The sequence below is a fragment of the Hemitrygon akajei genome, chromosome 9, assembly GCF_048418815.1.
Source record: "Hemitrygon akajei chromosome 9, sHemAka1.3, whole genome shotgun sequence".
Classification (NCBI taxonomy): Eukaryota; Metazoa; Chordata; class Chondrichthyes; order Myliobatiformes; family Dasyatidae; genus Hemitrygon; species Hemitrygon akajei.
Genome location: NC_133132.1, coordinates 1,959,341 through 1,985,691, shown reverse-complemented (window position 1 = coordinate 1,985,691; position 26,351 = coordinate 1,959,341). Strand labels below are relative to the sequence as shown.

Below are 26,351 nucleotides of genomic sequence, written 5' to 3'. Positions count from 1 at the left end.
TGTTCAGGAAGTTTTCTTGACATAAAATGTAGGTAAGCCTACAAGAGGAGAAACTGTACTTGATATAGTATTGAGAAATAAACCTGGTCAGGTGTCAGGTCTCTCAGTGGGAGAGCATTTTGAAGATAGTGATCATAATTCTATCTTCTTTACGATAGCATTGGAGAGGGATAGGAATAGACAAGTTGGGAAAACATTTAATTAGAGTAAGGGGAAATATGAGGCTATCAGGCAGGAACTTGGAAGCATAAATTGGGAACAGATGTTTTCAGGGAAATGTACAATAAAAATGTGGCAGTTTTTCAGGGGATATTTGCGTGGGGTTCTGCATAGGTACATTCCAATGAGACAGGGAAGGGATGGTAGGGTACAGGAACCAAGGTGTACAAAGGCTGTTGTAAATCTAGTCAAGATAGGATTAGATACATAGGTCCTTTGAAGATAAAATTATAGTAATTGGGGAAAGTGAAAATAAATATCAAAATTATTTTGAACTCCATGGAACATGTGGGGATCCTCCGATATCCAGGCAATCTTTCTTCTCTTTTCTTTCTTTTTTTTTCTTTTTCTTTAGATAAGGGTTAAGGGGGGGAGGGTTAATATCACTTTTCTTACTATTTTATTATTACATTTATTCTTGTAATTTCTAAAATTCAATAAATAAATAATATTAAAAAAAAGAAGAAAAGAAGAGCTTATGAAAGGTTAAAAAAATAGGTAATCATAGAGATCTAAAAGATTATAAGGCTAGCAGGAAGGAGCTTAAGAACAAAATTAGGAGAGCCAGAAGGGGCCATGAGAAGGCCTTGGCGAGCAGGATTAAGGAAAACTCCAAGGCATTCTACAGGTATGTGAAGAGCAAGAGGATAAGACGTGAGAGAATAGGACCTATCAAGTGTGATAGTGGTAAGTTGTTAATGGAACTGGAGGAGATAGCAGAGATACTTAATGAATATTTTGCTTCATTATTCACTATGGAAAAGGATCTTGGCAATTGTAGCGATGACTTACAGCGGACTAAAAAGCTTGAACATATAGACATTGAGAAAGAGGATGTGCTGGAGCTTTTGGAAAGCATCAAATTGGATAAGTCACCGGGACTGGATAATGGGAGGTGAGGGAGGAAATATAGTGTAAATGGCAAGAATCTTTACAGTGTGGAGGGTCAGAGGGGCCATGGGGTCCGAGACCATAGGACACTCAGAGCAGCTGCACAGGTTGACTTTATGGTTAAGAAGGTGTACGGTGCATTGACCTTCATCAATTGTGGGATTGTGTTTAAGAGCCAAGAAGAAATGTTGCAGCTATATAGGACCCTGGTCAGTCCCCACTTGGAGTACTGAGCTCAGTTCTGGTCATCTCACTACAGGAAGGATGTGGAAACTATAGAAAGGGTGCAGAGGAGATTTACAAGGATGTTTCCTGAATTGGGGAGCATGACTTATGAGAATAGGTTGAGTGAATTCGGCCTTTTCTCCTTGGAGTGACAGAGGATGAGAGGTAACCCGATAGAGGTGTATAAGATGATGAGAGGCCTTGATCGTGTGGATAGTCAAAGGCTTTTTCCCAGGGCTGAAATGGCTAGGATGAGGGGGCATAGTTTTAAGGTGCTTAGAAGTAGGTACAGAGGAGATGTCGGGGTAAGTCTTTTATGCAGAGAGTGGTGAGTGCGTGGAATGGGCTGGCAGTGATGGTGGTGGAGGCAGATACGATAGATCCGACCATCTCCCACTCAATCTGATCCCGACCCTCCCAATCATCTCCCACTCAATCTGATCCCGACCCTCCCAATCATCTCCCACTCAATCTGATCCTCACCCTCCCGATAATCTCCCACTCAATCTGATTCTGACCCTCCCAATCATCTCCCATTCAATCTGATCCTCACACTCCCGATCATCACCCACTCAATCTGATCCTCACCCTCCCGATCATCTCGCACTCAATCTGATCCTCACCCTCCCGATCATCTCCCACTCAATCTGATCCTCACCCTCCTGACCATCTCCCACTGAATCTGATCCCCACCCCCCCGATCAACTCCCACTCCATCTGATGCCCACCCTCCTGACCATCTCCCACTGAATCTGATCCCCACCCCCCCTGTCATCTCCCACTCAATCTGATCCTCACCCTCCCGATCATCTCCCACTCAATCTGATTCTGAACCCCCCGGTCATCTCCCACTCAATCTGATCCTCACCCTCCCGATCATCTCCCACTCAATCTGATCCTCACCCTCCCAATCATCTCCCACTCAATCTGATCCCCACCCTCCGATCATCTCCCATTCAATCTGATCCTCACCCTCCCAATCATCTTCCACTCAATCTGATCCTCACCCTCCTGACCATCTCCCACTCAATCTGATCCTCACCCTCCCAATCATCTCCCACTCAATCTGATCCCCACCCTCCCGATCATCTCCCACTCCATCTGATTCTGACCCCCCCCGGTCATCTCCCACTCAATCTGATCCTCACCCTCCCGATCATCTCCCACTCAATCTGATCCTCACCCTCCCGATCATCTCCCACTCAATCTGATCCTCACCCTCCCAATCATCTCCCACTCAATCTGATCCCCACCCTCCGATCATCTCCCATTCAATCTGATCCTCACCCTCCCAATCATCTCCCACTCAATCTGATCCACACCCTCCTGACCATCTCCCACTCAATCTGATTCTGACCCTCCCAATCATCTCCCACTCAATCTGATCCTCACCCTCCCAATCAGATCCACACCCTCCTGACCATCTCCCACTCAATCTGATTCTGACCCTCCCAATCATCTCCCACTCAATCTGATCCTCACCCTCCTGACCATCTCCCACTCAATCTGATCCTCACCCTCCCAATCATCTCCCACTCAATCTGATTCTTACGCTCCCAATCATCTCCCATTCAATCTGATCCTCACCCTCCCAATCATCTCCCACTCCATCTGATCCTCACCCTCCCAATCATCTCCCACTCCATCTGATCCTCACCCTCCTGACCATCTCCCACTCAATCTGATCCTCACCCTCCCAATCATCTCCCACTCCATCTGATCCTCACCCTCCTGACCATCTCCCACTCAATCTGATCCTCACCCTCCCAATCATCTCCCACTCCATCTGATCCTCACCCTCCTGACCATCTCCCATTCAATCTGATCCCCATCCTCCCAATCATCTTCCACTCAATCTGATCCTCACCCTCCTGACCATCTCCCACTCAATCTGATCCTCACCCTCCTGACCATCTCCCACTGAATCTGATCCTCACCCTCCCAATCATCTCCCACTCAATCTGATCCTCACCCTCCTGACCATCTCCCACTCAATCTGATCCTCACCCTCCCAATCATCTCCCACTCAATCTGATCCTCACCCTCCTGACCATCTCCCACTCAATCTGATCCCCACCCTCTGATCATCTCCCACTCAATCTGATCCTCACCCTCCCGATCATCTCCCACTCAATCTGATTCTGACCCTCCCAATCATCTCCCATTCCATCTGATCGTCACCCTCCCGATCATCTCCCACACAATCTGATCCACACCCTCCCGACCATCTCCCACTCAATCTGATCCTCACCCTCCCAATCATCTCCCACTCAATCTGATCCCCACCCTCCCGATCATCTCCCACTCAATCTGATCCTCACCCTCCCGATCATCTCCCACTCAATCTGATCCCCACCCTCCCAATCATCTCCCACTCAATCTGATCCTCACCCTCCCGATCATCTCCCACTCAATCTGATCCCCACCCCCCCGATCATCTCCCACTCCATCTGATGCCCAACCTCCTGACCATCTCCCACTGAATCTGATCCCCACCCCCCCTGTCATCTCCCACTCAATCTGATCCTCACCCTCCCGATCATCTCCCACTGAATCTGATCCCCACCCCCCCTGTCATCTCCCACTCAATCTGATCCTCACCCTCCCGATCATCTCCCACTCAATCTGATTCTGACCCCCCCGGTCATCTCCCACTCAATCTGATCCCCACCCTCCCGATCATCTCCCACTCCATCTGATTCTGACCCTCCCGATCATCTTCCACTCAATCTGATCCTCACCCTCCAGACCATCTCCCACTCAATCTGATCCTCACCCTCCCAATCATCTCCCACTCAATCTGATTCTGAACCCCCCGGTCATCTCCCACTCAATCTGATCCCCACCCTCCCAATCATCTCCCACTCCATCTGATTCTGACCGCCCCCGGTCATCTCCCACTCAATCTGATCCCCACCCTCCCGATCATCTCCCACTCCATCTGATTCTGACCCTCCCGATCATCTCCCACTCAATCTGATCCTCACCCTCCCGATCATCTCCTACTCAATCTGATCCTCACCCTCCCAATCATCTCCCACTCAATCTGATCCCCACCCTCCGATCATCTCCCATTCAATCTGATCCTCACCCTCCCAATCATCTTCCACTCAATCTGATCCTCACCCTCCAGACCATCTCCCACTCAATCTGATCCTCACCCTCCCAATCATCTCCCACTCAATCTGATCCCCACCCTCCGATCATCTCCCACTCCATCTGATTCTGATCCCCCCCGGTCATCTCCCACTCAATCTGATCCTCACCCTCCCGATCATCTCCCACTCAATCTGATCCTCACCCTCCCGATCATCTCCCACTCAATCTGATCCTCACCCTCCCAATCATCTCCCACTCAATCTGATCCCCACCCTCCGATCATCTCCCATTCAATCTGATCCTCACCCTCCCAATCATCTTCCACTCAATCTGATCCTCACCCTCCTGACCATCTCCCACTCAATCTGATCCTCACCCTCCCAATCATCTCCCACTCAATCTGATCCACACCCTCCTGACCATCTCCCACTCAATCTGATTCTGACCCTCCCAATCATCTCCCACTCAATCTGATCCTCATCCTCCCGACCATCTCCCACTCCATCTGATTCTGACCCTCCCGATCATCTCCCACTCAATCTGATCCTCACCCTCCCGATCATCTCCCACTCAATCTGATTCTGACCCTCCCGATCATCTCCCACTCAATCTGATCCTCACCCCCCCGGTCATCTCCCACTCAATCTGATCCTCACCCTCCCGATCATCTCCCACTCAATCTGATTCTGACCCCCCCGGTCATCTCCCACTCAATCTGATCCCCACCCTCCCGATCATCTCCCACTCCATCTGATTCTGACCCCCCCGGTCATCTCCCACTCAATCTGATCCCCACCCTCCCGATCATCTCCCACTCCATCTGATTCTGACCCTCCCGATCATCTCCCACTCAATCTGATCCTCACCCTCCCGATCATCTCCCACTCAATCTGATCCTCACCCTCCTGACCATCTCCCACTGAATCTGATCCCCACCCCCCGATCATCTCCCACTCCATCTGATGCCCAGCCCGCACCCCTCCCACAGAATCGATGATTCCCCATCGCTCTCCCACTGGATTTGTTTCCCCGCACACAGATTCTGTTTCCCCAGCCACCTCACCCCCCCACTGGATCTGCCGGCCCCTCACCCTCACGCCCCCTGACGTTGGTGCTTGTCCAGACCCGCGGGGCTGACTGTGCCTCTGGCCCTGTCCCTGGTCCCAGCCTCGGGATGGGTCTGCCGATTGTTCACTGGGCCAGTCAGGAATTCCCTTCTGCTCCCAGTCCTCGCTTCGCTTGTCAGGTTAACGGAGGGGAGATCTCTGGGTGAAATTTCCCCACACTGAATTTTGTAGTGGGACAGGATTAGAGTCATCGAGCACCTCAGCATAGAAACTGGCCATTCAGCCCATCTAGTCAATGCTGAACCGTTAGTCTGCCTGGTCTGACTGATCTGCACCTTCATATCCTCTCATCCACGTACTCAGCCGAGCTGCTCCTAACTGAGATTAAGTCCGCATTGCTCAATCTCATCTTCCTCTGAGTGAAGTAGCTTCCCCTTAAACATTTCACCTTTCACCCATGACCTCTCGTTCTTGTCTCATCCAGCCTCAGTGGAGAAAGCCTGCTTGCATTTGTCCTAGCTACACTCCTTATCATATTGTACACTGCTATCAAACCTCCCCTCATTCTCCTACTCTCCATTCCTAACTCCTGATCGCTGACAACATTCCAGTTAGTCACCAGCCCAGCCTGGACAGCTGAGGCTGAAGGCCAGGCTGACCTGCCACAGCAACACAGAGGCAACGTTGCACTGTCCTGGGGTGAGACACGAACCCAAGTGAGGCGGTAAAGAATTGTGTCTGCACTTGCACGGCCCCTCCTGGGCTCAGTGTGCAGGACGCGGGGCAGGGTGACCCCACTATCCCCTCTATTTCCGTGCAAGAGAGCGATACGAACGACCACCCCAGCCTGCAGGGGTCAAAGAGCTGGCTGTACCACCAGGGAGATCAAAGCAGAGAGGAAGCCAACGGACATTCAAACCGTAACTTTAATGAGGAGAGCTGCACACAAACGTTCCAGATAAACACGAAAATAAATAAACATCAACGATTCCACACGGAGAGCACAGCAGGGGGCTAGACCTGGCTGCTGGAACCGCAGATGAGAGTGATGGGGCCGGGTGTCAGGCCTTCCCCTGGGTCAGCTGACACAGACTATGGCTACACCACACTGAAATTCAGACAGGGACAGCGAACACATCTGAGCAAATCCAGCTGTTAATACAAGCACAGACACATACATGCACAGTCTGGGGACGCTGGCAGGTGGCTGGCCTTGACCCCCACCCAGTGATTGTCAAACTGGCTGCTCCTGTGCGGGGTGGCAGGTCTACAACACATCCCACTGGGTCGTGGCTACACCTCCCTGGGTTGAGAGTTCCCCTCCTCCTATTCCATGATTGTCACCAGCTCATGGCCTTGCTGACCTTTGACCTTGGCAGAAGTCCACGTTCCTGTCCTGAAGGGAGCTGATAGGTTCAGCCAGGAAGCGGGAAGCAGCGTTCCTGCCGCGGGCTGTCACTCCGACAGCGTGCGGCAAACAGGGAGGTTGACGGGCTTCAGGCAATGGCAGCTTGGAACACTGGGCTTCAGTCTCCCTCTTTCTCAAAGCTCAGTCCTTCCCCCGGCACAGCTGCACTCGGTCACCTCTGGCAGTATTGCTGGGCTCCAGCTTCCCTCTGCACCCCTTGCCAGGGGCTGTCCTCCTCCCCCTGAGATTGGCTCTGCTCTGCCTGGGAGATGAGCCCCTGCTTCTCCTCTTGGGATTGCATCATTATTTGTCCCTCCTCTTGAGATTGGGTGACCTCTGCCAACTCCTCCTCTTCACATTGGCTGATCTTCCCCTGCTCTTTGGATTGGCTGACTTTACCCTGCTCCTCCTCCCGGGATTGGCTGACCTCTTCTTGGGTTTGGCAGGACGCACCCTGGCCCTCCTCTCGGGATTGGCTAAACTCACCCTGACCCCCTTCTCGGGATTGGCTAAACTCACCTTGCTCCTCCTCTTGGGATTGGCTGACCTCACCCTCCTCCTCCTCCCGGGATTGGCTGACCTCACCCTGGTCCTCCTCTTGGGATCGGCTGATCTCACCCTCCTCCTCCTCCCGGGATCGGCTGACCTCACCCTGCTCTGTCTCCTGGTCACTGGCCTGGCTCTCGGAATGTTCCTGGATGGTGGGCAGTGCTCCCTGCAGACTACACCGACGTCGCAGGCCCACCAGCAGAGGCTGGGGCATGGAGCAGATATCTGCGTTGTTTCCCAGGTCAATCCAGGACAGTGCTGGGAATACATTGGGCTCCTTCATCATCTCCGTCATTTCCCTGAGTACCACCTTGGTCAGGCGGTTCCCGTTCAGGGCCAGGTTGGTGAGTTTGGGAAGGGCCGCCAGGAACGGCAACAGGAACTGCAGGCTATCGTCTGTCAGCTCTGTGAAACTCAGGTCGATGGAGAGGAGGTGGTCGCGGTTCAGCTGTATGTGATAGGCCACACGCTGGATGTCCCTGGGAGGCAGTGGCATTCCCGAAAGATCCAATGAGTCATTCGCTATTCTCCTCTGCAAAGCTGTTTTCAAACTAGAGGGAAAGACAGGCAGTTTACAAAACTGAGCAATCCAACCAAGGAACTGACTGTCTGTGTTGTCAACTAAATCTGCTCTGCCTGTCCACCATCCATACCCCTTCCTCCATTTCCACACGTGTCTGCCTAGCGATCGTATTGCGGCTGACTTCACCGTCACCCCTAAGCCCACTCCAGACACCCACGTGTAAAATAATAACCATGTAACAATTACAGCACGGAAACAGGCCATCTCGGCCCTTCTAGTCCGTCTAGAACGCTTACTCTCACCTAGTCCCACTGGCCTACACTCAGCCCATAATCCTCCATCCCTTTCCTATCCATATACCTATCCAATTTTACTTTAAATGACAATACCGAACCTGCCTCTACCACTTCTACTGGAAGCTCGTTCCACACAGCTACCACTCTCTGAGTAAAGAGATTCCCCCTTGTGTTACCCTTAAACTTTTGCCCCTAACTCTCAACTCATGTCCTCTTGTTTGAATCTCCCCTACTCTCAATGGAAAAAGCCTATCCATGTCAACTCTATCTATCCCCCTCATAATTTTAAATACCTCAATCAAGTCCCCCCTCAATCTTCTACACTCCAAAGAATAAAGACCTAACTTGTTCAATCTTTCCCTGTAACTTAGGAGCTGAAACCCAGGTAACATTCTAGTAAATCTTCTCTGTACTCTCTCTATTTTGTTGATATCTTTCCAATAATTCGGTGACCAGAACTGTACACAATACTCCAAATTCGGCCTCACCAATACCTTGTACAATTTTAACATTACATCCCAACTCCTATACTCAATGCTCTGATTTATAAAGGCCAACATACCAAAAGCTTTCTTCACCATCCTATCCACATGAGATTCCACCTTCAGGGAACTATGCACCATTATTCCTATATCACTCTGTTCTACTGTATTCTTCAATGACCTACCATTTACCATGTATGTCCTATTTGGATTATTCCTACCAAAATGTAGCACCTCACACTTATCAGTACTAAACTCCATCTGCCATCTTTCAGCCTCCTCTTCTAACTGGCCTAAATTTCTCTACAAACTTTGAAAACCTACTTCATTATCCACAACGCCACCTACCTTAGTATCATCTGCATACTTACTAATCCAATTTACCACCCCATCATCCAGATCATTAATGTATATGACAAACAACATTAGACCCAGTACAGATCCCTGAGGCACACCACTAGTCACCGGCCTCCAACCTGACAAACAGTTATCCACCACTACTCTCTGGCATCTCCCATCCAGCCACTGTTGAATCCATTTTACTACTTCAATATTAATACCTAATGATTGAACCTTCCAAACTAACCTTCCATGCGGAACCTTGTCAAAGGTCTTACTGAAGTCCATATAGACAACATCCACTGCTTTACCCTCCTCAACTTTCCTCGTAACCTCTCAAAAAATTCAATAAGATTTGTCAAACATGACCTTCCACGCACAAATCCATGTTGACTGTTCCTAATCAGACCCTGTCTATCCAGGTAATTATATATACCATCTCTAAGAATACTTTCCATTAATTTACCCACCACTGACGTCAAACTGACAGGCCTATAATTGCTAGGTTTACTCTTAGAACCCTTTTTAAACAATGGAACCACATGAGCAATACCCCAATCCTCCGGCACCATCCCCGTTTCTAATGACATTTGAAATGTTTCTGTCAGAGTCCCTGCTATTTCTACACTAACCTCCCTCAAGGTCCTAGGGAACATCCTGTCAAGATATTTTCTGAACCAAGTTTCCAATATCCCTTGAAAACCATGGCGCTCTCAAACTTTTAACCTTTCCTTTCAACCTAACAGGAACATAAAGATTCTGTACCCTCAAAATTTCACCTTTAAATGAGCTCCATTTCTCTATTACATCCTTCCCATAAAACAAATTGTCCCAATCCACTCCTTCTAAATCCTTTTGCATCACTTCAAAGTTAGCCTTTCTCCAATCAAAAATCTCAACCCTGGATCCAGTCCTATCCTTCTCCATAATTACATTGAAACTAATGGCATTGTGATCACTGGACCCGAAGTGCTCCCCAACACATACCTCCATTACCTGACCTATCTCATTCCTAACAGGAGATCCAATACCTCTATGTATTGCTGCAAAAAACTATCCTGCACACATTTTACAAACTCCAAACCATCCAGCCCTTTTACAGTATGGGCTTCCCAGTCTATGTGTGGAAAATTAAAATCTCCCACAATCACAACCCTGTGCTTACTACAAATATCTGCTATCTCCTTACAAATTTGTTCCTCCAATTCTCGCTCCCCATTAGGTGGTCTATAATACACCTCTATAAGTGTTACTACACCTTTCCCATTCCTCAATTCCACCCAAATAGTCTCCCTAGATAAGCTCTCTAATCTATCCTGCCAGAGCACCACTGTAATATTTTCTCTGACAAGCAATGCAACACCTCCCCCTCTTGTCTCTCCGATTCTATCACACCTGAAGCAATGAAATCCCAGAATATTTAGTTGCTAATCACACCCCTCCTGCAACCATGTTTCACTAATAGCTACAACATCATATTTGCAGGTATCAATCCATGCTCTAAGCTCATCCACCTTTCTTACAATGCTCCTAGCATTAAAATGAATGCACTTAAAAAATTCTCCACCTCTTCCTCTCTGTTTATCTCTAACAGTACAAAGAACTTTACTGTCTTCTTTTTCTTCCTTCTCCCATATATCTGTTCCTACACTCTGGTTCCCCTCCCCCCTTGTATCTAGTTTAAATCCACTGGAGCCTCTCTAGCAAACCTACCTGCAAGAATATTTGTCCCCCTCCAGTTCAGATGTAAACTGTCCCACCGGAACAGGTCCCACCTTCCCTGGAAAACTGCCCAATTATCTATAAATCTGAAGCCCTCCCTCCTGCACCATGTCTTCAGCCACGTGTTGATCTGCACTATCTTACTATTTCTAAACCCACCTGCACGTGGCACTGATAGCAATCCTGAGATTGCTATCCTGGAGGTCCTGTCCTTTAACTTGGCACCTAGCTCCCTAAACTCACCTTTCAGGATCTCCTCAGTCTTCCTACCCACGTCATTAATTCCTACATGGACCACCACATCCGGCTGCTCACCCTCCCTCTTGAGAATACCGAGAAGTAATCCTGCCCTTTAAACTTTCCCGCTCTCACCTCAAACCTATCACCTTTGGTATTTGATGTTTCCATCTTGCCTGCCCCATCCATGTCTCATTCTGTTATCAGAATCAGAATCAGGTTTATTATCACCGGCATGTGACATGAAATCCGTTAACTTAACAGCAGCAGTTCGATGTGATACATAATATAGAAATAAAAATATATAAGTAAATCAAATACAGTATACGTACAGATGCATGCAAAAGTTTGGGCACCCCGGTCAAAATTTCTGTTACTGTGAATAGCTAAGTAAGTAAAAGATGACCTGATTTCCAAAAGGCATGAAGACACAAAAAAGGGAAAGGGCCCGAAGCAAAAGTTTGGGCACCCTTTGGCAAGTATCACAGCTTGTAAATGCTTTCTATAGCCAGCTAAGGGTCTTTCAATTCTTGTTTGGGAGATTTTTGCTCATTCTTCCTTGCAAAAGGCTTCTAGTTCTGTGAGATTCTTGGGCCGTCTTGCATGCACTGCTCTTTTGAGGTCTATCCACAGATTTTTGATGATGTTTAGGTCGGGGGACTGTGAGGGCCACGGCAAAACCTTCAGCTTGAGCCTCTTGAGGTAGTCCATTGTGTTTAGGATCATTATCCTGTTGTAGAAGTTATCCTCTTTTCATCTTCAGCTTTTTTACATACAGTGTGTTGTTTGCTTCCAGAATTTACTGGTATTTAATTGAATTCATTCTTCTCTCTACCAGTGAAATGTTCCCCGTGCCACTGGCTGCAACACAAGCCCAAAGCATGATCGATCCACCCCCCCCCCACCCCCCCATGCTTAACAGTTGGAGAGGTGTTCTTTTCATCAAATTCTGCACCCTTTTTTCTCCAAACATACATTTGTTCATTGCGGCCAAGAAGTTCTATTTTAACTTCATCAGTCCACAGGACTTGTTTCCAAAATGCATCATGCTTGTTTAGATGTTCCTTTGCAAACGTCTGACGCTGAATTTTGTGGTGAGGACACAGGAAAGGTTTTCTTCTGATGACTCTTCCATGAAGGTCATATTTGTACAGGTGTCGCTGCACAGTAGAACAGTACACCACCACTCCAGAGTCTGCGAAATCTTCCTGAAGGTCATTTACAGTCAAACAGGGGTTTTGATTTGCCTTTTTAGCAATCCTACAAGTAGTTCTCTCAGAAAGTTTTCTTGGTCTTCCACACCTCAACTTGACCGCCACCATTCCTGTTAACTGCTATTTCTTAATTACATTACGAACTGAGGAAACGGCTACCTGAAAACGCTTTGCTATCTTCTCACAGCCTTCTCCTGCTTTGTGGGCATCATTTATTTTAATTTTCAGAGTGCTAGGCAGCTGCTTAGAGGAGCCCATGGCTGCTGATTGTTGGGACGTGGTTTGAGGAGTCAGGATATTTATAAAGCTTTGAAATTTGCATCATCTGGCCTTTTCTAACGATGACTGTGAACAAGCCATAGCCCGAACAAACTAATTAAGGTCTGAGACCTTGGTAAAAGTTAATCTGAGAGCTCAAATCTCTTGGGGTGCCCAAACTTTTGCATGCCACTGTAGATTGAATAGATTTTTTTTAAAAGTGCAAAATTACAGAAATACTGTATATTAAAAAAGTGAGGTAGTGTCCAAGGATTCAATGTCCATTTAGAAATCAGATAGTGGAAGGGAAGAAGCTGTTCCTGAATCGCTGAGTGTGTGCCTTCAGGCTTCTGTACCTCCTACCTGATGGTAACAGTGAGAAAAGGGCATGCCCTGGGTGCTGGAGGTCCTTAATAATGGACGCTGCCTTTCTGAGACACCGCTCCCTAAAGATGTCCTGGGTACTTTGTAGGCTAGTACCCAAGATGGAGCTGACTAGATTTACAACCTTCTGCAGCTTCTTTTGGTCCTGTGCAGTAGCCTCTCCATACCAGACAGTGATGCAGCCTGTCAGAATGCTCTCCACGGTACAACTATAGAAGTTTTTGAGTGTATTTGTTAACATGACAAATCTCTTCAAACTCCTAATAAAGTATAGCTGCTGTCTTGCCTTCTTTATAACTACATCGATATGTTGGGACCAGGTTAGATCCTCAGAGATCTTGACACCCAGGAACTTGAAGCTGCTCACTCTCTCCACTTCTGATCCCTCTGAGGATTGGTATGTGTTCCTTCATCTTACCCTTCCTGAAGTCCACAAGCAGCTCTTTCATCTTACTGACATTGAGTGCCAGGTTGTTGCTGTGACACCACTCCACTAGTTGGCATATCTCACTCCTGTATGCCCTCTCGTCACCACCTGAGATTCTACCAACAACAATTCTATCATCATCACATTTATAGATGGTATTTGAGCTATGCCTAGCCACACAGTCACGTGTGTATAGAGAGTAGAGCAGTGGGCTAAGCACACACCCCTGAGGTGTACCAGTGTTGATCGTCAGTGAGGAGGAGATATTGCCACCAATCTGCACAGACTGTGGTCTTCCGGTTAGGAAGTCGAGGATCCAATTGCAGAGGCCCAGGTTCTACAACTTCTCAATCAGGATTGTGGGAATGATGGTATTAAATGCTGAGCTATAGTTGATGAACAACATTCTGACGTAAGTATTTGTGTTGTCTAGGTGGTCTAAAGCCGTGTGGAGAACCATTAAGACTGCATCTGCTGTTGACCTATTGTGGCAAATTGCAATGGGTCCAGGTCCAGTCTAATCATGACCAGCCTCTCAAAGCATTTCATCACTGTTGATGTGAGTGCTACTGGGCGATAGACATTAAGGCAGCCCAGATTTTCTAAACTTATATCAGGTCATCACCAGCCTCTGAAGATTGATTTGATAATCATTCATGCTCCCAACTCATCATCACATAGGGATGAGAACCCTTCAACCAGAGAATTCTCGTGGCAAGGAGAGCAACTTATCTAGATTTGAAATCTAGATTCCATTGTTCAATAGGGGAAATAGGGACAATCTTGGAAACTATGGACCAGTGAGCCTCAAATCAGCGGTAAGGAAATTACCAGAGAGAATTCTTAATGATAGTATTTATAAGCATTTGGACTTTACTCTTTTTCATACATGCTGCCTGATCTCCAGCCGCTTGTGTGTGTTGCTTTGCAAACCCACGGCCCAATTAGGGATCAAACACGAGGAAATCTGCAGAATGCTGGTGGAACGCAGCAGGCCAGGCAGCATCTATAGGGAGAAGATCAGTCGATGTTTCGGGCCGAGACCCTTCGTCAGGGCTAACAATCAGCAGGGCTTTCTGCTGGACAAGTCGTGTCTTTCTAACTTGAGCTTTTCGAGGAGCTGATGATGGTAGGAATGCGGATGTGGGTTAGGCTCTCATTGTAGCCCACACAGAGACTTGGACACTTGGTTTCAGAGTCAACATTCCCATTTCAGGCAGAAGGATGGGACTTACACTAACAGCTGGACAGTGACCAGTGGTATTCCGAGACTAATGGCTGGACAGTGACCAGTGGTATTCCGAGACTAACGGCTGGACAGTGACCAGTGGTATTCCGAGACTAACGGCTGGACAGTGACCAGTGGTATTCCGAGACTAACGGCTGGACAGTGACCAGTGGTATTCCGAGACTAACAGGCGGACAGTGACCAGTGGTATTCCGAGACTAACGGCTGGACAGTGACCAGTGGTATTCCGAGACTAACGGCTGGACAGTGACCAGTGGTATTCCGAGACTAACGGCTGGACAGTGACCAGTGGTATTCCGAGACTAACGGCTGGACAGTGACCAGTGGTATTCCGAGACTAACGGCTGGACAGTGACCAGTGGTATTCCGAGACTAACAGGTGGACAGTGACCAGTGGTATTCCGAGACTAACGGCTGGACAGTGACCAGTGGTATTCCGAGACTAACGGCTGGACAGTGACCAGTGGTATTCCGAGACTAACGGCTGGACAGTGACCAGTGGTATTCCGAGACTAACGGCTGGACAGTGACCAGTGGTATTCCGAGACTAACGGCTGGACAGTGACCAGTGGTATTCCGAGACTAACGGCTGGACAGTGACCAGTGGTATTCCGAGACTAACGGCTGGACAGTGACCAGTGGTATTCCGAGACTAACGGCTGGACAGTGACCAGTGGTATTCCGAGACTAACGGCTGGACAGTGACCAGTGGTATTCCGAGACTAACGGCTGGACAGTGACCAGTGGTATTCCGAGACTAACGGCTGGACAGTGACCAGTGGTATTCCGAGACTAACGGCTGGACAGTGACCAGTGGTATTCCGAGACTAACGGCTGGACAGTGACCAGTGGTATTCCGAGACTAACGGCTGGACAGTGACCAGTGGTATTCCGAGACTAACGGCTGGACAGTGACCAGTGGTATTCCGAGACTAACAGGTGGACAGTGACCAGTGGTATTCCGAGACTAACGGCTGGACAGTGACCAGTGGTATTCCGAGACTAACGGCTGGACAGTGACCAGTGGTATTCCGAGACTAACGGCTGGACAGTGACCAGTGGTATTCCGAGACTAACAGGTGGACAGTGACCAGTGGTATTCCGAGACTAACAGGTGGACAGTGACCAGTGGTATTCCGAGACTAACGGCTGGACAGTGACCAGTGGTATTCCGAGACTAACGGCTGGACAGTGACCAGTGGTATTCCGAGACTAACGGCTGGACAGTGACCAGTGGTATTCCGAGACTAACGGCTGGACAGTGACCAGTGGTATTCCGAGACTAACGGCTGGACAGTGACCAGTGGTATTCCGAGACTAACAGGTGGACAGTGACCAGTGGTATTCCGAGACTAACGGCTGGACAGTGACCAGTGGTATTCCGAGACTAACGGCTGGACAGTGACCAGTGGTATTCCGAGACTAACGGCTAGACAGTGACCAGTGGTATTCCGAGACTAACAGGTGGACAGTGACCAGTGGTATTCCGAGACTAACGGCTGGACAGTGACCAGTGGTATTCCGAGACTAACGGCTGGACAGTGACCAGTGGTATTCCGAGACTAACAGGTGGACAGTGACCAGTGGTATTCCGAGACTAACGGCTGGACAGTGACCAGTGGTATTCCGAGACTAACGGCTGGACAGTGACCAGTGGTATTCCGAGACTAACGGCTGGACAGTGACCAGTGGTATTCCGATACTAACGGCTGGACAGTGACCAGTGGTATTCCGAGACTAACAGCTGGACAGTGACCAGTGGTATTCCGAGACTAACGGCGGGACAGTGACCAGTGGTATTCCGAGACTAACAGGTGGACAGTGACCAGTGGTATTCCGAGACTAACGGCTGGACAGTGACCAGTGGTATTCCGAGACTAACGGCGGGACAGTGACCAGTGGTATTCCGAGACTAACAGGTGGACAGTGACCAGTGGTATTCCGAGACTAACGGCTGGACAGTGACCAGTGGTATTCCGAGACTAACAGCTGGACAGTGACCAGTGGTATTCCGAGACTAACGGCTGGACAGTGACCAGTGGTATTCCGAGACTAACAGCTGGACAGTGACCAGTGGTATTCCGAGACTAACAGCTGGACAGTGACCAGTGGTATTCCGAGATAATCACTACCACTCACTCACTTGTGATAACCACTACCTCTCACTCTAGTGATAATAACTATAACTTCCTCACTGGTGATGATCACTACCGCTCCCTCATGAGTAATAATCACTACCACTCCCTCATGAGAGATAACCATTACCACTCCCTCACTGGTGAAAATCATTACCAATTACATACTAGTGATAATCACTACCACACCACCACTAGCGATGATCACTACCACCTATTCATTAGTGATAACCACTATCACTCACACTAGTAATAATAACTATCACTCAATCACTAGTGATAACCACTACCAATCCCTCACTAGTGATAATCATGAGCACTCCCTCTTAGTGATAATCACTAAATCAGTCCCTCACTAGTGATAATCACCACTGGTCCCTCACTAGTGATAATCACTACCACTCCTTGTCCTGTGACAATCACTACTGTTCCCTCACCAGTGATAATAACTACCACTTCCTCACTTGTGAAAATCACTGCCTCTCCTAGTGACCCCTCTCTCCCAGCCCCATTGCAATCTCCCTCACCAGCGGCCTCCTTTCCCTGTGCCACATTTTGTCCATCAACCAGATTTCACTCGATGATTTAAGCCTCCTTAATCCCTCTTCTTTGGGATTATGTTGATCTCTGAAATCTCAGAGTGACTAATCCCCCGGCAGTAATTAAAATCTGCTGCCAATTTCTGACCGTCACATGCCGTGTGTGATAATGACTGTAGGGAGGAGGGTGCCCTGTCTCACTGGATGGCCCTGGGTCTGGGAGTGTCTGGGTGAAGGGTGCTGGCTCTCACTGGGTGGGGGGAGCCCTGTCTCAATGGGTGTAGGGTGCCCTGTCTCACTGGGTGTAGGGTGCCCTGTCTCACTGGGTGGAGGGTGCCGTCTCTCACTGGGTGGGGGGTGCCCTGTCTCACTGGGTGGAGGGTGGCGTCTCTCACTGGGTGGAGGGTGCCGTCTCTCACTGGGTGTAGGGTGCTGTGTCTCACTGGTTGTAGGGTGTTGTCTCTCACTGGGTGTAGGGTGCCCTGTCTCACTGGGTGGAGGGTGTTGTCTCTCACTGGGTGTAGGGTGCCCTGTCTCACTGGGTGGAGGGTGCCGTCTCTCACTGGGTGGAGGGTGCCCTGTCTCACTGGGTGGAGGGTGCCCTGTCTCACTGGGTGGAGGATGCCGTCTCTCACTGGGTGGAGGGTGCCCTGTCTCACTGGGTGTAGGGTGCCGTCTCTCACTGGGTGGAGGGTGCCGTCTCTCACTGGGTGGAGGGTGCCCTGTCTCACTGGGTGGAGGGTGCCGTCTCTCACTGGGTGTAGGGTGCCCTGTCTCACTGGGTGGAGGGTGCCATCTCTCACTGAGTGGAGGGTGCCCTGTCTCACTGGGTGGAGGGTGCCGTCTCTCACTGGGTGGAGGGTGCCGTCTCTCACTGGGTGGAGGGTGCCCTGTCTCACTGGGTGGAGGGTGCTGTCTTTCACTGGGTGGAGGGTGCCCTGTCTCACTGGGTGGAGGGTTCCCTGTCTCACTGGGTGGAGGGTGCCCTGTCTCATTGGGTGGAGGGTGCCTTGTCTCACTGGGTGGAGGGTGCCGTCTCTCACTGGGTGGAGGGTGCCGTCTCTCACTGGGTGTAGGGTGCCCTGTCACACTGGGTGGAGGGTGCCGTCTCTCACTGGGTGGAGGGTGCCCTGTCTCACTGGGTGGAGGGTGCCGTCTCTCACTGGGTGGAGGGTGCCCTGTCTCACTGGGTGGAGGCTGCCGTCTCTCACTGGGTGGAGGGTGCCCTGTCTCACTGGGTGTAGGGTGCTGTCTCTCACTGGGTGGAGGGTGCCCTGTCTCACTGGGTGTAGGGTGCCCTGTCTCACTGGGTGGAGGGTGCCGTCTCTCACTGGGTGGAGGGTGCCCTGTCTCACTGGGTGGAGGGTGCCGTCTCTCACTGGGTGTCTGGTGCAGTGTCTCACTGGGTGGAGGGTGCCGTCTCTCACTGGGTGTAGGGTGCAGTGTCTCACTGGGTGGAGGGTGCCGTCTCTCACTGGGTGTAGGGTGCAGTGTCTCACTGGGTGGAGGGTGCCGTCTCTCACTGGGTGTAGGGTGCAGTGTCTCACTGGGTGGAGGGTGCCGTCTCTCACTGGGTGTAGGGTGCCCTGTCTCACTGGGTGTAGGGTGCAGTGTCTCACTGGGTGTTGGGTGCCGTCTCTCACTGGGTGTAGGGTGCCCTGTCTCACTGGGTGTAGGGTGCAGTGTCTCACTGGGTGGAGGGTGCCGTCTCTCACTGGGTGTAGGGTGCTGTGTCTCACTGGGTGGAGGGTGCCGTCTCTCACTGGGTGGAGGGTGCCCTGTCTCACTGGGTGGAGGGTGCCGTCTCTCACTGGGTGTAGGGTGCTGTGTCTCACTGGGTGGAGGGTGCCGTCTCTCACTGGGTGTAGGGTGCCCTGTCTCACTGGGTGGAGGGTGCTGTGTCTCACTGGGTGGAGGGTGCCGTCTCTCACTGGGTGTAGGGTGCTGTGTCTCACTGGGTGGAGGGTGCCCTGTCTCACTGGGTGGAGGCTGCCGTCTCTCACTGGGTGTAGGGTGCTGTGTCTCACTGGGTGGAGGGTGCCGTCTCTCACTGGGTGTAGGGTGCCCTGTCTCACTGGGTGGAGGGTGCCGTCTCTCACTGGGTGTAGGGTGCTGTGTCTCACTGGGTGGAGGGTGCCGTCTCTCACTGGGTGTAGGGTGCCGTCTCTCACTGGGTGTAGGGTGCCGTCTCTCACTGGGTGGAGGGTGCCCTGTCTCACTGGGTGGAGGGTGCCGTCTCTCACTGGGTGTAGGGTGCCGTCTCTCACTGGGTGTAGGGTGCCCTGTCTCACTGGGTGGAGGGTGCCGTCTCTCACTGGGTGGAGGGTGCCATCTCTCACTGGGTGTAGGGTGCCCTGTCTCACTGGGTGGAGGGTGCCCTGTCTCACTGGGTGTAGGGTGCCGTCTCTCACTGGGTGTAGGGTGCCCTGTCTCACTGGGTGGAGGGTGCCCTGTCTCACTGGGTGGAGGGTGCCGTCTCTCACTGGGTGTAGGGTGCCCTGTCTCACTGGGTGGAGGGTGCCCTGTCTCACTGGGTGTAGGGTGCCCTGTCTCACTGGGTGTAGGGTGCCGTCTCTCACTGGGTGGAGGGTGCCCTGTCTCACTGGGTGTAGGGTGCCCTGTCTCACTGGGTGTAGGGTGCCCTGTCTCACTGGGTGGAGGGTGCCGTCTCTCACTGGGTGTAGGGTGCCCTGTCTCACTGGGTGGAGGGTGCCGTCTCTCACTGGGTGTAGGGTGCCCTGTCTCACTGGGTGTAGGGTGCCCTGTCTCACTGGGTGTAGGGTGCCGTCTCTCACTGGGTGTAGGGTGCCCTGTCTCACTGGGTGGAGGGTGCCGTCTCTCACTGGGTGTAGGGTGCTGTGTCTCACTGGGTGGAGGGTGCCGTCTCTCACTGGGTGGAGGGTGCTGTCTCTCACTGGGTACTCACCAGGGCTGTGCGTGCCGGGAGACTGCCTGTCGCTGCCACTTGGCATGGGGCGTCAGGTGGTAGATGAGCTGTCGGCAGAGTTTCTCCGCGGACTTCAACGACTCCAGCTCCTGAAACAGCCAACAGCAAAAGAAGCCTTCACTCACCCCGCGTGCAGACTCGCCCACAGTTCCACATACAGTCTGGCCCGTGCCGCGTGCGGTTTCATTTACCTGCAGCTCACCCCACCCCCACTGTGCGCGAGGACGTGACTGAGCCCTGTCCCTCCGCAGACGGGGACGTGCTGGCCCAGGGCTGCTGATTCCTTCGGCCATCTTCAGGCCTGACAGCAAGCTCAGTCAGTGCTCGAGTAGTCCAGGTAGGGGAGGCTGGATTTACGTTCCTCGGAAGGGAGGAGACTTCTGGTGAGGGCAGAATCCTGATGGAGCTGTGAGGGGCACAGGTGAGGTGGTTTGTGGCAAACTGTGCCTCAGATCAGAGGCATCTCAAATTAGAGGGTGTATATTTAAAGTAAGGAAGAGGGACTGAATCGAAGAGCAGGGACGTTAGTCTGCAACTGTACAGGCTGCCAGTGAGGCTGAACCTGAGATCTGGTCTCCTTACTTGAGGAAATCTGTACTGGCTTTGGAGGTGGTGCAGAGCAGGTTCACTGGGTTGATTCCAAAGCTGAGATTGAATCACCTCAGAGTATACTCGCCGGAGTTCAGAAGAGTGAGAGGGTGTTTCAACGTTCAAAGTAGTTCGTTATTAAAGTGCATAAATGTCGCCATATACAACCCAGAGATTCATTTTCTTGTGGGCATACTCAATAAATCCATTTTAGAATAATGACCATCATAGAGACCAAACCAGTCCACACCAACGTGCAAACGACAACCAAGTGCACAAATACAAAGAGGAAGAAATTACATTAATACATAAGCAACAAATATCAAGAACTTCAGGTGAAGAGTCCTCGAAAGAGAGCCCGTAGGTTGTGGGAACATGTCAGTGAAGCTGAGTTCAGTTACCCACTTTAGTTCAAGAGCCTGATGGTTGAGGGGTAATAACTATTTCTGAGCCTGGTGGGGTGAGTCCTGAGGCTCCTGATGACAGCAGTGAGAAGAGAGCACGGCCTGGGTGCTGGGGGTCCCTGATGACAGCAGTGAGAAGAGAGCACGGCCTGGGTGCTGGGGGTCCCTGATGGCAGCAGTGAGAAGAGAGCATGGCCTGGGTGCTGGGGGTCCCTGATGACAGCAGTGAGAAGAGAGCACGGCCTGGGTGCTGGGGGTCCCTGATGACAGCAGTGAGAAGAGAGCACGGCCTGGGTGCTGGGGGTCCCTGATGACAGCAGTGAGAAGAGAGCACGGCCTGGGTGCTGGGGGTCCCTGATGGCAGCAGTGAGAAGAGAGCATGGCCTGGGTGCTGGGGGTCCCTGATGGCAGCAGTGAGAAGAGAGCACGGTCTGGGTGGTGGGGGTCCCTGATGACAGCAGTGAGAAGAGAGCACGGCCTGGGTGCTGGGGGTCCCTGATGACAGCAGTGAGAAGAGAGCACGGCCTGGGTGCTGGGGGGTCCCTGATGGCAGCAGTGAGAAGAGAGCACGGCCTGGGTGCTGGGGGTCCCTGATGACAGCAGTGAGAAGAGAGCACGGCCTGGGTGCTGGGGGTCCCTGATGATGGATGCTGCTTTCCTGCGACAGCGTTTCATGTCGACGTGCTCGGAGGGATGGGAGAGTTTTATCTGTGATGGAGTGGGCCATATCCACGGCTTTTTGTAGGATTTTCTGATCGGGGGCATTGGTGTTTCTATAGCAGATTGTGATGTAGCCGGTCAATATACTCTCCATGACACATCTGTAGAAGTTTTGCTGAGGTTTTAGATGCCACGCTGAAGCTGTGCAAGCTCTTGAGGAGGTAGAGGTGCTGCCACGCTTTCTTCATAATTGCCCTTGCGTGCTGGGACCAGGGCAGATCTTCAGCAAAAATTTAAAGTCGCTGACACTTCCCACCGCTGATCGTCTGATGAGCACTAGCCTCTTGGACAATGCTCCCTCTAACTGGTGATAACCAGTGTGCTCAGAAATCTTGTGCCCAGCGACAGCAACATGTGCACACTGAATTTCTAAGTGGAAGTAAACCTAAAGCTGTTCTAAGGATAATTAAGCCGTTCCACTTTAAATTAACCAGCAGTTCTTCTGCACTTCGCGCCCCTTGCTTCTTTGGAATTTGACAGAGTGAATCAATAACAGAATAAATGAGCCTGTTCTACAATCTGCAGACAAGACATCGCAAACTCCACGTTGCAACACCGCCCGCATCAGAAACCGGAAAAGGAAACGTGATTGCGTATGATTGCAAGATATATTTAACATGCCAATGAAGTAGAGGGTGACAACCTTCTGTGTACAGTTTAAATTTCTTTGTGCACTAGCAGCAAAAGTTGTTTGTACTCACACCTTAGAGGGAACATTGCTCACGGACCTCTCGTTTCTTCTTCCTGAAGTCGATAATCGGTTTTGCTAAAATTGAGTAAGGGGCTCAGCCAGATTTTCTTTTTTTTCCTTTTTTTTTAAATTAGTTTTTTTATACGTTTTCTACATAACTACAGATAAAAAAAACCCCAAATCAAAATGAAGGACATTGATACAGTGCAAAAAATAAGCATACAATAACAATCTGATACAGAGAAAGATAATTGAAAAAGCACCCAAATTGAAGACAAGTGAAATTAGTGTCCTCCCCAAGCCCCACAACACAAAACAAAAAAAGGAAACTCCAGACCACCCACAACACAATATAGAGAATATAAATCAGGACAATCAAACCCCCAAACTGTAAATACACTTAGCAACAGAAGATATTAATGCCAACTACCAACAAAAAGGAGCTGAAAGCAAGGGACCGAAAAAAAAACCTTAGTCAAGAGGAACGTTATGAAAGTACTCAATAAAAGGTCCCCAGACCTTATGGAACTTTAAATCCGAATTAAGAATTGAATAATGAATTTTTTCAAGGTCTAAGCAGGCCATAATATCGTTAAGCCATTGAGTATGCGTGGGCGGGGCAACATCTCTCCATCTAAGAAGGATTAAACGTCTAGCCAGGAGAGAGGCAAATGATAATATTCGACACTTAGACGAACTCAGACGTAAATCTGTCTCACCCCAGAAACCGAACAGAGCAATTAAAGGGTTTGGTTCTAGGTGGTGATTCAGAATATACGATAACGTTATGAAGACATCTTTCCAAAATTTCTCCAAGCTAGGACAAAGCCAGTACATATGAATGAGAGAGGCCTCGCCCCTTTTGCATTTATCACAAAGCGGACTGATGTTAGGGTAAAACCGAGATAGTTTAGATTTAGACATATGGGCTCTATGAACAATCTTAAACTGTAAGAGGCAATGGCGAGCACAAAGGGAGGTTGTATTAACCGATTTGAGAATCGAGTCCCAAGTCTCATCAGATAAGGAGGTATTTAAATCCTGCTCCCATGCCATTTTAATTTTATCCACAGGGGCACGTCGTAAGGCTGCTAATTTATCTTGAATACTTGATATTAAACCTTTACCTAGTGGATTAATGGAAAGGAAAAAGTCCATAACATTTTTCTCAGGCATTTCAGGGAAGTTAGGAATTAAAGGAGTAATAAAGTGTCTAATTTGGAGATATCTAAAAAAATGAGCATTGGGCAGATTGAACTTAGCAGAGAACTGTTGGAAAGAAGCGAAGCGATTATCAATAAAAAGATCTTCAAAATGTCTAATGCCCTTCCTATACCAAACATGGAATGCTGAATCGTATGTAGAAGGTAGAAAAAGGTGATTATGTACAACAGGGCTGGAAACGGAAAAACCATGGAAACCATAGCATTTCCTAAACTGAGCCCAAATACATAAAATGTGTCTAACAAGAGGATTAACTATTAATCTGGACAGACTACTAGGGAGTACATAGCCAAGAAGTGCAGAGATAGATAATTCTTTAGTGGAGCTCAACTCCATTGCCACCCAATTAGGGCACTCAGGTTGACCGTGGAAAAAGGACCAAAAGGTAGCACAACGTATATTGGCTGCCCAATAATATAAACGAAAGTTAGGTAAAGCCATGCCACCCTCTTTTTTAGATTTTTGGAGATGGATTTTATTAATTCTAGAGCACTTATTCTTCCACAGATATGACAAAATAATAGAGTCTAAGGAATCAAAAAAAGATTTAGGAATAAAAATTGGGATTGATTGAAATAAGTATAAAAGTTTAGGAAGAACATACATTTTAACAACATTAATACGACCTACCAAAGACATAGGTAGAGGTGACCATTGTACCAGACTCTGTTTTATAGTATATGCAAGGTTGGCAAAATTTTCACGAAAGAGATCTTTAAACTTCCTTGTGACTGTAATCCCAAGATAGGTAAATTGATTATGGACTACTTTAAAAGGGAGATCACGAAATGTTAATTCTTGTGCTTCTTTATTAATTGGGAAAAGTTCGCTCTTATGTAAATTAAGTTTATAGCCAGAGAACTGGCTAAACTGGTCAAGAAGTGAAAACATTAGAGGTAAGGATGTAGACGGATTTGAAAGAAAAAGTAATAAGTCATCAGCATAAAGAGAAACTTTATGCTCAACACCCCCTCTCCAAATCCTGGTCAATTCAGGACAATTTCGAAATGCTATCGCCAAAGGTTCCATAGCCAAATCAAAGAGAAAGGGACTTAAAGGGCATCCCTGACGGGTACCACGTTTGAGGTTAAATAACTGGGATTTCTGAAAATTAGTTAAAACAGAGGCAGTAGGATACAAATACAGCAATTTGATCCAAGAGATAAAACTTTGACCAAAGTCAAATTTTTCTAAAACTGCAAAAAGGTAGTTCCACTCTATATGATCAAATGCCTTCTCCGCATCGAGAGAAATAACACATTCAGGAATCCCAGTTGGAGGTGAATATAAAATATTGAATAGACGCCGAATGTTTAAAAAAAGGGAGACGGTTTTTAATAAAACCAGTTTGGTCATCAGAGATAATAGAGGGAATAACAATTTCTAATCTATAAGCCAAAACTTTAGCCAAGATTTTAACATCAACATTAAGCAAAGAGATCGGCCTATACGAGGAACACTCTGTTGGGTCTTTACCCTTTTTTAATAAAAGAATAATAGATGCCTCATTAAAAGAGGGTGGCAATTTGCCGCAATTAAACGAGTCAGATAATACTGAGAGTAACTGAGGAGAAAGAAGTGAAGAGAATGATTTATAAAATTCTACGGGGAACCCATCAGGTCCAGGGGATTTTCCTGAGGACAATGCAGAAATTGCAAGAGATATTTCTTCTGATGATATAGGCGCATTAAGTTTGGCTTTAAAATCAGATGAAAGCGAAGGAATATTCAGATTATTTAAAAATTGATCAACAGAGATATTGTCATTCAAAGACTCGGAGGAGTAAAGTCGAGAATAGAAATTTTTGAATGCATCATTAATTTCTAAATGATCCGATGTAAAGTCTCTGTTCTCCTTCCGGATCTTTGTAATATGTTGTTTGGCTTTGGAACGCCTCAGCTGATTGGCTAGAAATTTACCAGATTTGTCACCATGAATGTAAAAGCGACTCTTACTTTCGAGAAGTTGGCGTTCGACAGGTTGAGTAGACAAAAGATTGAATTTAGCTTGAAGTTCTACACGCTTCTTGTATAGTTCAGGATTCTTAGTTTGAGCATACAGTTGATCCAATCGTTTAATCTGGTTAATGAGATCTAATCGATCTGCACAGGACTTTCTATTAAGATTTGCTGTATAGGAGATTATTTGACCCCTCAGATATGCTTTCATGGCATCCCAGACAATCTGGGATGACACTTCATGTGATGTATTGGTGTTAAAATAAAAGGTTATCTGATCCTTAATAAATTTTAGAAAATCATCATCTGATAATAAAGTCGAATCAAACCGCCAGTGTTTATTCCTCTGAGGGAGACCAGGAAAGTTTAAAGAGAGAGTAATTGGGGCATGGTCAGAAATCAGTATACTCTGATAATCACAAGAATGGGCAAATGGAATGAGTTGGTTATCGAGTAAGAAGTAGTCAATTCTAGTAAAGGTATGGTGAACATGTGAAAAAAAAGAATAATCTCTCTCAGTAGGATGAAGAAAACGCCATATATCAGAGATACCAT

The 26,351-nt window shown here is 48.7% G+C and overlaps 1 protein-coding gene across 1 annotated transcript in view; it reads right to left on the bottom strand.

The window, feature by feature from the left end:
- Positions 1-6,409: 6,409 nt before the first annotated feature.
- LOC140732858 (leucine-rich repeat-containing protein 75B-like) overlaps positions 6,410-26,351 on the bottom strand; it is a 368,168-nt gene continuing 348,226 nt past the window's right edge. Inside the window, exons 3-4 of the mRNA XM_073055490.1 lie at positions 20,190-20,299; positions 6,410-8,009 (exon numbers count right to left, since the gene is read on the bottom strand). Of these exons, the coding sequence (XP_072911591.1) occupies positions 7,082-8,009; positions 20,190-20,299 (1,038 nt within the window). The 3' untranslated portion in view covers positions 6,410-7,081. The remainder of the gene's footprint in view (positions 8,010-20,189; positions 20,300-26,351) is intronic.